General features: G+C 35.9%; 1 protein-coding gene across 2 annotated transcripts in view; it reads left to right on the top strand.

Annotated features, from left to right (window-relative positions):
* Nucleotides 1–3,237: 3,237 nt before the first annotated feature.
* The window catches only part of Isha (Insulator su(Hw) mRNA adaptor), a 38,947-nt gene continuing 29,342 nt past the window's right edge, over nucleotides 3,238–12,842 (top strand). The window contains exons 1-9 of one of the 2 annotated variants that reach the window (XM_085942260.1): nucleotides 3,238–3,423; nucleotides 3,505–3,795; nucleotides 6,647–6,791; nucleotides 7,747–7,838; nucleotides 8,445–8,734; nucleotides 9,065–9,143; nucleotides 9,946–10,026; nucleotides 10,985–11,103; nucleotides 11,842–12,137. In XM_085942260.1, coding sequence (XP_085798386.1) covers nucleotides 3,388–3,423; nucleotides 3,505–3,795; nucleotides 6,647–6,791; nucleotides 7,747–7,838; nucleotides 8,445–8,734; nucleotides 9,065–9,143; nucleotides 9,946–10,026; nucleotides 10,985–11,103; nucleotides 11,842–12,137 — 1,429 coding nt within the window. In that variant the 5' untranslated portion in view covers nucleotides 3,238–3,387. Of the gene's footprint in view, nucleotides 3,424–3,504; nucleotides 3,796–6,646; nucleotides 6,792–7,746; nucleotides 7,839–8,444; nucleotides 8,735–9,064; nucleotides 9,144–9,945; nucleotides 10,027–10,984; nucleotides 11,122–11,841; nucleotides 12,138–12,842 lie in introns of both variants that reach the window. The other variant, XM_085942259.1, reaches the window with a different exon arrangement.

Raw genomic sequence — 12,842 nt, 5'->3', positions numbered from 1 at the left:
ATCTACACTTCGGATTTTGGAATAATTGTGTTTTATTATTGATAATCTAATGTCAAGATAACTCGGATGCAAGCGATTTCTGAACTTTGTTTTAAATTTTATAAATGATATAAAATAAAAATCTTCTTTTAAAAAGTACCTAGCTCATACGAATAATTGTCCTGTTGGCATACAATTAGTAATAACATAGCTAATTGTAAAATATACACAGTTTACTGTAGGTACCACCTATTGTTGTAAATTCTAAAATAACAAAGGCTTAATATGCTTAGTTCAGTATTTAATGGTTTTTTACATGTTCATTCTTTAGATTTTGTGTTCAATTATAGAGATTGTCTGTGTTGATTTATATAGGTATATTATATTTTTTTTTATTATACTGATTTGTTATACATTATATCTATGAATTTTTATTTAAATATACACAAGTTATAGATAAGTACAATATTTTTTAGAACAACTAAAAAACTACTAAGACTTTTTTAAGAAATTTTACAAAAATTGTCAAGCTCATAAGTGAAAGGGCAAATAATTTTCAACACTTTATGGAACGAAATTTCGGCCGCGTTGAGGCGCGTTGCCAGTCAATTTCTTTTGTGATGGAGTCGGATGAATATATTCTTAAATCGTGTAAAGATGACTTAAAAACGTTCCGCATGTGCTTGAAAAAGAAAACATGTCAATGAATATACTATTATTATTACGAATATAATAATAAACAAAACACAAAAAGGACGCATGTTGAATATTTATGACAAATTATATTTCGTTCAGTTCGCGTCATTTGCACCCGCGACCCGGAATCCGCGCATCGCCTCGTCACGATCTTTTTAGACCATGCCTCAGCTGAGGAATAGCCTTAAGTGTCCCTTCACTCGACGGCTCGCAGCTCAGTGGAAAGGGACTGCATTATCCTAGAGACGTTACTTTATTGCCTATTATAAATTTAATGTTCTTCAAGATCTGTTTATTTTTTTTGCTGGAAACACGATAATGAGGAAGTGGCAAGGCAAAACGATGTGATACGACATGTGTTATATTAACAAAAACCTGCAAAAGAAATTATACACAAAATTACCCATACTGGTATTTTTCCGTACTTCTTATGCACGAGAAGAAATTTTGTATCTGCATATTTTTATGGTTAAGCGATTCTCGATCGACTAGAATACATGTTTTTAATGGAAAGTATAGTTTGGCATAAATGCGCCGTCTTATGAATATAAAATAAGAATAGTTTCAAATATAACTTCAACATTCAGTCGTCACTAATCATACAATTAATTTTGAAGGTACATACAACTGATATAATTTTCAAAATCTCTGTCCTTTCTTCCATCTACACCAGTGCTCCGCAACCGGTGTGCCGCGGAACATTGCTTAAAAAACACAAATGATTTTGTATATTATACAATAATTACTTGATAGCCAAAATTGCGTACATGGCTGGTAATAAATAAATTTAAGCACCTGCATAAACTTAATGAAACAATGCTAGGTCAGAATGAAAATATATTGACGTGATCTGACAAATTAGAAGGATTTAAGACAAGAATCTCTACAAATGCACCAAAGGACCTACCAGACCACCAATGAAAACAAGCAATTAATTTTGGATCCGTCTCCAAAACATTTAACTTTGCTTCAAAATATATTTCATCATTACTTTCATCCAATCAATACAACTGGATTCGAAACCCTTTTGCAACCAATGCTGAAAATTCTATAGAAGCGCTAATGCTTTTTTCTGGATTTCTGTCAATAAAGAATATCCTCGTATTTTTGACAAGGCTACCAAACTAAGTAAGTAAGGCTAAAAACTTTTACGTTCATTGAAACAAACTCAGGTATCATATTAATTAGTTAATCTATTGCTAATACAAATACATGGGAATATGTAGGTATTGTGGGGCCCAAGCTCATGGGAGGGCGGCGTGGCAGGCCAAGCAGATAAGTGAGATAAACACAAATTACATGTTTGCTCTAATAGCAAAAAAAGTTTTAGGCGCGGCTTTACTTCGCTAACGTTACTATTTTAGCACATACGATTGTAGATACCTACAATTTATTATTATTGTGTCAATACTCAAAATATAATTATTTTTAAAACCACAACTAACCGTAATGAAGTGGATGTACTATTAATAAATACACAAAGTCGCTAAAGATAGAATCAATACGATTAATTTAGGCGTAAAACCCACTTAACGCAGCGAGTGGAGCACTCGCGCAAAATTTCACAAGTGGCGCGTAAATCATCGAAAATACAACGTAATCAAATACGCCAGCGCACACTGGATTTGACGACGCATTGTGCCCGCCCATCCTATGATTCACCGTTGTGTGGCTTATCAGCGGGACGAATTAACGAAAATACAACGTAGTCCATTCATTGAACACGGCAAGCAAAATCACGCTTCTGGAAGCGTCGTCGATAGACGGACGAGAAGGCATTATTTAATAACAGTGAACTCATTGTTTAGTTATTGCGTGTCCGGTATTTCGCTGGTAGAATAATGTCATCATGAATATTAATTACAAGCCCCGAGAAATTTAATAATATTTTTATTGCTTTGTTATGAGATATAATAATATGATATAATATGATAATAATAATTATTTTGTGCTTCTTGGGCCCCTTATTACATAGGTGAAGGGTAATGCGCGGGTGGGAGGGGGCCTACTTCGTAGTGAGCGCACCGAGCGCCGCTTTGGTGGGCTTTATGCCTTACATCTAATATCATTTGAAAAAAATGCTATTTTAAAGTATCATACTGCCTTTAACCCTAGCGATAGGTAGGGAGGGGCGCCGAATATTCTGGCCTGGGGTCAATGTTTTGGTGCATAAATTGTTTTACGTATGGTGTGCCGCGGAATTCTGGGAAGACCTGTAGTGTGCCGTGGCTGAGAAAAGGTTTCGGAGCACTGATCTACACAACAATTTTCCAAGTCCAAACATGAAAACGAATAATTCAGTTGAAAAATCCTTTACGCAAGGATACACATTCATAGTCAGAAATAAATTATTCAAATTAGTTGAATTAAAAAGTTTAAATTAAACTAAAATGCGAGTAAAATGGTGTTGTCTATTCTATTATAATAATATATGGGTATAATAATTATTATGAGGCACAAATGATTTTTTTTATTTTATATATCTATCCTAAGTACCGTGGTATCGGTAAAGTGTATCGATACTTCAATAGTCTTTCTCATCTCTTATGTAGTATTGTCTTTGGTATCTACGCCATTTGCATTCTGTAAGCATGTAGGGATTTTCGTCAAGTCAACGGAATGAATATTTGGCAAGAAAAATACGAAACATCGTTATGTAGAGAGACTACAGAAGTGCATTTTTTGTTTATTAAGTAATCCCAATAATTTACCATGGATATGGCGGAGGTGAAGGCGTTCAACGCAGAGGTAGGGACCTTGCCTCGACCTCTCAAATGTCGATAATATTTCCTTGGTGTACGTCTAAATAAATTTCTTTTTCCTTTGCAGCTATCTGCGTTGTACGACAACAAGCCGCCGATCTCGAAGGCTAAAATGAGCGCAATAACGAGAGGCGCGATAAAAGCCATCAAGTTTTACAAGCACGTCGTACACAGTGTAGAAAAGTTTATCTTGAAGTGCAAACCGGAGTACAAAATACCAGGTCTTTACGTCATTGACTCGATTGTGCGGCAATCCAGACATCAATTCGGGCCTGACAAAGACTTTTTTGCTCCGCGGTTTGCTAAGAACATGCAGCAAACTTTCATAAACCTATTGCGGTGTCCACCGGAAGATAAAGTAAGCAAAGTCTTTCTAACCTAGAATTCTAATCACAGCAGAGCAAAGACATAATTATAATTATATATCCCTGTAATCTATTACTACTATATCATCGAGAATAGAGAAACTTCTCTAGCTAAATAGGTGGCCTACCTAAATTACGTGTTTTATAAGTAGGTTTGGTAATTTTATAGTAAAATGCAGTGCTCCAAATTCATGGGTCGCGGCTCCTCGGGGGGCCATAGGGCTTCTGCGGATGGTCGCGACATGTTTCAGTATCCTGGAAAAATATTTACCAAACTCAAATGATCATCAAAAGTACAATTTTATTGGATAAGAACGCGCATTATAAATCCTTAAAATACTATCATATTACGTGGGTGGCTTAAGAAGAATAATTAATCAAAATCAAATCAGATAATTCGCGTGGAATTTAATGATAAATCTTTTACATATAACATATATATATATATATAACATATATATTATATATAATATACCTATATGTTACATATAACTAAAATAATACATAAAACATTAAAATAACTAAAATAATGTCTTTCATCTCTTCAGCGGAATTTGCAGTTTCGAGACAATTTTTGCATAGCAAGCGTCGAATGAATAAAGAAAATATAATTTGAAAGAAAAAAGATATTTTTTCGGTACAGTTCGGTTATGAAGAATACAGCGGCAAACACATTTTGAAAATAGCCGATATACTGGATTATTTGTTAGGTTAACCTAACCAAACCTAACCTAACCCAACCTAACCTAAACTAAACTAACCCAAACTAACAAATAATCCAGTATATCGGGTATTTTCAAAATGTGTTTTCCGCTGTATTCCTCATAACCGAACTGTACCATTTTTTCGATTTTTCAGTTACTTATCGAATGTTTACAAGTTTTTCCAATGCCATGTCAAACAAAATAGTACATTGGACAAATTTATGCAATGTATCTAATAAAATTAAAAATTTTATTTCAATACGAATAATAAACACTATTTTATTTGACCCATCGGTGGTAGATGCAAATGCAACAATGGCGGCTGCCATTTGTTGTACATGTACAAACAAACCAAAATCTAACAGTTACATGTAAATTGTACATATTACATTTCACCATAGCATAGTTCGCCGTGAGCTTTCTTATCGGAAAGAGATGACCGTATACTATAATGATCATCTCTATAGCACCAAGATGAAAAAAATATGTATTCTTCGTGGAGCATTCATGTTCCAATTTTATTAGATGGAACCATGCCAATTTTCATAACCGATTTTGGCAAAATTCATGAATTTGAGAATGAAAACCTAACCTAACCTAATACATAATCCAGTATTACGACTATTTCAGTAAACCGACAAAAACCGTGTTTTATTTAGACATGAATTTTATCTCAGTGCTATACGACTCAAAGACGTTGGACTGTCTTTAATATACGACCGTATATTTCCGATACAACATTTCACGGTGAAGTGTGATACGGCGAACTGCATTATGTACAAATTTTCTGACACGAAATCTAACAAAACCTACTTAGGTTGTGTTAGGATTTGGCTTGTTTTCAGGTCTCGAAGATTATCAGTACCATAGATATGGTTCGGAATTAATTGAAATCCGTCTATTGCCGCCAGTCTTTGCTGCAGTTGCTTCTGTTATCGACTGATGGAATCTCATTTGTTATTCCAAAAATGTATTTGCTTTTTATTACTTAAAGTTTAACCGAAGTCCTAAACTATCTTTAACAAATATCGTTTCATATTGAAAATGTTTTGTATAATCCTTTATGGTGTAAGTCTTTCATAAAACATCTTTAATTAAAGGTGATAGCATGACATTACCTTTCATCAAAGATTAGTTTATGCTTAAGAGTATTTTGCAGTGTTGTCAGAATGATAAAATTCAGTAGGTTGAAAATAGTGATTGACCATTGTGTAATTCTGGTGGAATCTGGTATTATTACATATTCATGAAATCCAATAATATTAATTATTGTCTTACATTGCATAAATTCGTCTCACATAAGTTGATTTTGATTTCAACACTTAAGTAATTAAGTACGATATTCATTTACCTTTTTTTATATTCATTTTATCATAGTAATATTTAACTATTTATATATGTAGCTTTTTTGATCAATTTGCATATTAATTCGTCAAGACATTATTCATTGAAATAAAACCGTAATACAGTCGAACTCGGTTATTACGATCATGGACATAGCGAGATCTCGGATGTAATGAGGAAACATTCGTTGACATTTTAGTTTATGATTTTCTCCATACATTTATTCACTTTTATAACGAGCTACTTCTCGGATATACCGTACAAAAATATTGTCAAAAATTTTCTTTGTTTAAAAACATTTACGACCCTAAGCAATAAAATCCAACCGTAGACCGATGCCGCTGGGATCGTATTACGTTTATGACACTATTTACGTGTCTAAGTACCTAATTGGTGTTTTCGCCGACATTGAAAAAGTATCCACGCATGTGGTTGAAATTTCATGTAAAATATCTAAGCTGAAGTCAGTATATACCTACCAGCGTTCATTACAATAAACAACTTCTTTTGTAGTTTATGAACGCTATGCTTGTTTCGGGGAAAAATTCTAATTGTATATGTATTTTTGTTTGAATTGCGACTTTTTGTGTTATGTGACCGCTCATTTAAAAATACCTATTCTCTGATATAACGAGTAATGCTTATAATGAGCAAATTCAGTCGGTCCCATCTTCCTCGTAATAACCAAGTTCGACTGTATTTTCTTTTTTGCTAAATGATTGCTTAATTGCTCTTTTACAGAAAACGATAACACGCAAAATTAATGTTTTGCAAATTTTGTGTTTCATTCTTTTAGAGGAACGTTATCCGAGTGTTGAATTTGTGGCAGAAGAACAGCGTGTTTACTCCCGAGGTGATTCAGCCGCTGTTTGACATGGTCGATCCAAACCACCCCATTCACCAAGAGCTTCTGTCGCAGCAAATATCCAACCACCCTAACGGTTAGTATACTATTAATGTACCATGTTACACAAGTAAAGTATGATTATTTGGACATGTATGTGAGCGAAACTAGATGACAACGTGCGCAATCTAAACACTGTCTGATAGCAACCATAGACAAAACATTAGGTGGGGTGGGGTTACCTATTTTTGGTTACCTTTTTCATGTTCCAAATATTTATGGTTACCTATTTCATGAAATCGGATCGCGCGCCTTAATTATTACGTGATGCCACTACATAATACGCAATGTTCCTTACCAAATAGAACAATTATTTCGAATTTCTCTCGGCGTGGAAGTTTGTTATTATTACCATCTGCACCATTGTCTTGCCGTTCAGATCAAAGATGTCTTGAGACCAAAGATATTGAACAACTATGATAGTGGGTGTAATATAAACTTTTTGTGTTACTACACTTGATCGCGATTCCAGAACATTTGTAGTGGGTGAATTGGTAATTAGAGAAAAACAAATATTCTCTGGATTGTTGGCCTACTTGGTTTAGTTTCTTACGTACTGTTATTTGCGATTCAATGAGACAAATGTATCTATGTATCCCTATCTGTTTTTAGCTCTCTTCGCACTTAATTATCTATTATTATATTACTTTTATATATTCATAATAATATGTAGATTTTTTTGGTACTTATACTTGGTAGATTTTACTATGCGAGCGAAACACATGTCTTATTAAATACCAATCGATGGATAAAGTTGGTTTTTTTTTTTTTTTTGGTAAGATAAGATGAAAATAAATAATATTATAGCCTTATCATTGTACCATGGCTGTGGACGTCTTAGTGGTGTTCTGTGGAAATACAAAACCCACACTTTTTCACTTAATATTATGTATCAATATCCTTTTTATTATATTATACTATGCTATGAAATCGCAGCCATGTTATGTTGGTTGTAGAATAGTGAGTCATTTATTCAATAATTATTTTTCCAGGATCGATGGCATCGGGCAACAACGCTGATGCGAAGAATTCTCCTGCCATGGCGTCGCAGCACACACCCACCGTTACTCCCAATCCTGATCAGGTTTGCATCAAAACTTCTCTCCACAATAAAGCAATGCATACATGTGCAACAACTAGTCGCAGAAGTGTCTTGTGACTCAAAATGAACCTTTATTGAAATGACAAAAAACCAGCAGTTCACTTGCCGAAAGACATGTCTGGCCCATTGCCATTACATCGCATCACATAGCCCCTGTCTCTTTGTCCATGTTATCTTATCGCTTATCGCTTTTTGGAATTAGACGCCTCATATTATGTTAGCACTGGCAGCACACGTTGAACATTTTACGAAGATTCGGTCACCTTTGACGATACTATTTGGCTGCCGAATGCGCTCCGTGTCAGGTTGGTTCTACTAGCAATCTCGTCATAGTTTTCTTCATCTACAGACATTTGTTGTCCGAGATAGATATAGTTGTTGACCTGCTCATCTTGAGTAATATCAATGAGGACCACTTTTGGGTCAGGCAAGCGGGTTATCATTACTTTTGTCTATGAGCTGCCTTTGACAGAAGTAAGATTTGTATACTGTGTACAATCCATAATTATATCATATACACAATGCTCCATATTATGTTACTTCAATGTGGCACAATCAATATTATAATACTTGCTTTCTCATTTCTAGAGTAATAAATTGGACGCTGGAATACTAGCGCAGATCCGTCAGATTCAAAGCTTATTCCGGGAGGTGGAACCCGGAACCGCTGGCGGTGGGGCTCCTCCGTCTGGGCCGCAGCCCGTGGCACAGCCTGTCAACTTCAATCGGCGTTTGCTCAACGTCGACTTTGAGTATGATAGCGAGGAGGAGGGTGCGGCCGCCGACAATAGTCCCCCGCCCCAGATGCATCACGCTCCGCATCAACACCAGCCGCCCATGCAGCCTTCCTACATGCACCCGCAGGATGCCCTCGGAAGGTAACTATTATTATCTACACTCGAGTCTACGTCAATCATTCCTTAAATTGTCAAAGAACTTTGTTCTCTTTTTTATATCTCAAGCGTAAAATAATACATAATATGTGAGTCAGTCCTATAGATGGGTCAAATTTGGGGCATGATTCTAATGGTTGAGTAAGTGTTAGACATTCAATCCTCATTAATAAATGCCTATTCAGATACCTCTTTACTGTTTGATCAATCTCTACTGTTAATTTTGAGTGAAAATTTATTCATTATTACCTTACCACGACGATAAACAGTATAACTGGAGTGGCCATTGTATTTGTCCTTTTTTAATTCTTTCAGTATACTTACAAACCCTGAAATATTAAGACAGCTCCAGAGCATACAGGCGCAAATGATGGTCGCTAATTTTCCAATGCAGGTAAATAATGATTTAATACCAATACATGTTATCAATACTTACTATAATATGAACATTATGTCCAACAATAATATAATAAGAATCTAACATTCTTAAATATTGAATAAAAAATAATAATATAACTGTAAGTATTCATAAGTGCAAGACGTCATAAATATGGTTCAACACCTGACCTGATACCATATATTAATCATATAATGTTTGAGACGGTTGTTTTTTAACGTAATAGATTCTTGGGTTTCCACCCCATATACTTATTCCCTCGAAGTTTCGGATTCGTTGCAGAGGCCATTATCAAGAGATATGTGTTATGATGAAGTGTAGTGTAAGTGTATGAACGCAAACGTCGCTCTAAGAATGCCAAAAGGAATCCTATTAGCTAAGAGCTAGTGTCATTCGTTACGACCAGAGGAATATTGGATTTTGCTGACAGTGCCGGAAGCATTTATACACATACACTACACTTCATTATAACACATATCTCTTGATAATGGCCTCTGCAATGAGCCCGAAACGTCAAGGAAAGAAGGAAGAAGTACACGCGGTGGAAACCCAAGAATCTATTATATTAATCTTGTTAATAATACTACATCTTGCCTTGATTTAATCAGTAAGCTGGATGGTGTTCCTTGGCGTAACTTAGGTCATAGGCAGATTGTTAGCTCAAAGGATGAGAGCATTCATTCGGGGTTTCAATCCTGCTCAAACCAAATTTTTTTTAGGATTCATTTTCTAATATTTCTTTCTGAGGTTTTTCAAAATAATGCGTTTTCAGTGTCTTAAGTTATGTTTCTATTTCTAGGGTATGAATTTAAATATGAACTTGGGGCAAGACATGAATTATGTGGACACATCGCAACCTCCGCCTGCAATCCATAATAAGGTAAGGAACTTATGAAATTCTTTTATATTTCGGCCTAAACGTCACATTATTTGTAGTGCGAAATGGCAGCGGCGATAGAGATGCATGTGGTACCCTAGATGCAAGCTGTTCAGCATCTGGAAAACTTCTCGGCATTATTGGTTGTCACTAGGGCTTATAGGACCACTTCTTCCGATGCGTTGTCTCCTAGAGTGCTCTCGCTAGGTCGATGATATCACAATATCATGACCCATGTCAATGAGTTTGGAGACACAGTGGTTGTCTCCGAGCTCTGTCAGTTTGGGTTAATAGAATTGCCTCTCTGGAAGTGTTCCCATTTGTCAATTAAAAATGAAGAACTTCATCAAGTCGATCTGATCCTCAGTTGGACCTGTCAGCTATTGGCTTCTACGAGGGAAAATTTCTCAGCTTTAAAAGAGTTTGCGGTGTCTTAAGTTGAGCGAGAAGGTCTCTTCTGATCAAGGTTTGACTGTGGTAGATTAAACGAAATAAGAATTATGCACACTTTATTTTATTGAATGTTTTTAGGACATTCATCACAACTTAGAAGGTAGGTACACATCCATATAATAAGTGTGGCGGGCGGTGAGGGAACTACTGCGTATCGAGGCTTAAGTTATGGGTTTTCTACCCATTCGGACAAACTTTGTGTTTTATAGTATAGAATTAAGTAATGGTGAGTAGATGGACCGTTTCATCTGACATCTAAGTTATATGAATTTTTGTTGATGTCTCGTGTTATGAAAACATTTCTTCTATAACAACATGACCCATTTTGATGTAAGGGCTACTTATCTTTCATCATTTGATCTTTGTGTTTACATTAAGCGAGTAATCAAAACCATTCAATAACAATCAGATGTTTTGCTATCATGATCTGTAAACATTAAATTCATCATTCTACCATGTGATATCTAAATGCTATTATTGTTATAATAGATTATATTTGTGGTTGCAGGCTGAAGAAGTGACAGGCGGGACGAGTCCTCTGATGGATGAAGTGAACAATGAATCCGACATCGAGTTCGTTGACGATGCTGGACCTCCTGTTATAGAAATTGACGGCAACGATTCAAGGTGTGTGGATAATTCAGAGTAAGCTACAGCACAAACACAATTAATCGCGAGAGTACTTTTCGTATAGCAAACTGGTGGGACTTTTCCGTTGAGCACGCATGCAGCCCATGGATGGTAGATGCCCAACTACTAAAGACACCCGTTTTCAACGGACCAGAAGTCAAAAAGAGGGTCAGAAGATGCAGACTGGTGGTTGGACTTATAGAAATATACACATTCTTGAGGTTAAGAGCGGTTTCACAAAGATAATCACATTATCTGATACCGGTATGATGGATACCGAGTTTACTAATGTGTCTTTACACAGGAATACGTGTATGAGATACATATCGATTATTTTTGCATGCCATTTGAAGAGCTAATGAACAATATGCACACTGCAATTATGAAGAATGGCACGAATTGTGACATAGTATTTCACCAAGAGAAAGACTTTTGTTATCATTGAGATGAGAATATTATTTCATCAAAAGAATTAGTTCTATTTTTATTCTAAAAATTAATATTACAGCGTTTTGAAAATTTTTCACCGCACAAATAAGTAGGCTTATTGCTTAATAGCCGGCATGAATGGAAAATAAACCATTTCATATCTATTGCATGCTGTGGGTCAGATGCCTGGATACAGCCAATTGGCCGGGGTTCGTAGGTGATTTGAATTCTGTACGACAATGTACTGAATGGGATTTTAACACACTTGTTTAGTTGAAAGTGAATTGTTGAATCGTTATTTTTAAGGAGTCCTTCCCCTAAGAGCAGTAGAAGACGTCGCAGTAGATCGCGAGGCCGAACACGGCGATCCCGATCGCGGTCACGCCGTGGAACAAAATCCCGATCCCGAGACCGAGACAGGGACAGAGACAGGAGGAGGAGAGTCTCCCCCCGAGATAGGTCCCGCGAGAAGGCCGTTCGGGAGAAACCCAGGGATAGAGAAAAGGATAAGGAGAAAGAAAAGGAACGAGAAAAGGAGAAGGAGAAAGAGAAGGAGAGGCGGAAAAAAGGACTGCCTAATATTAAGAAGGATAATTTGAGCGGTTAGTCTTCTTTTGAATTAAATTTGTGCTATTTCTTGAAAGAAATATATAATGACAAAATTATTATTACAGTAGGCGCTCGGTAATCCAGGTTTCCAAGGTTTCACATTAAACTGCCGGATTACAGACCGGAGAGCCGGTCGCTCAGCAGTTCGGTGCACGATTTTTACTGTGCAAATGTGTGATGGAATTATTTCTTATAGAAATCCAATAATCCGGCATATCCGACGATCCGGCATAGGTGACAAAATATGGGTGCCGGATTACCGAGCGCCTACTGTATTATCGAAATATTTTTTTAATAATCAATGTTTTTATACAATTTCTTTCAAAACAAAATCAGTAACACAAAATAAGAACATTCTGTAGGTACAGGAAATGTGAAAATTTTGGCATTCAAAATTTCACTATAACTAACGGTAAAATGCGAGAAATCTTATCGGCTTTTGCTTCGAGATGACAATTACATTGCCCACATAATAAAAACATAGGTAATCAAACATTTCTGTTTCCATGGAAAATACATATCGACTGTGGAAAGGAAAAGGGGCGTAAGCCTCAGTTTTTGCAAAGTGGGTTTTATTTGTTATTAGCAAAGTATTCAACTCAATACATGGTATGCCCAAAGGATTTAAGCTGCAAATGACGAATTATTATGAAAATTTAGCTTTTAGTTTTTAGAAATGAAGGGCGTGTGAATTTTAC

This window comes from Rhyacophila brunnea, unplaced genomic scaffold (assembly GCF_057557595.1).
Source record: "Rhyacophila brunnea isolate RB1 unplaced genomic scaffold, BYU_Rbru_1.0 scaffold_14, whole genome shotgun sequence".
Lineage (NCBI taxonomy): Eukaryota > Metazoa > Arthropoda > Insecta > Trichoptera > Rhyacophilidae > Rhyacophila > Rhyacophila brunnea.
This window is presented reverse-complemented; position numbering and strand designations above follow the sequence as displayed.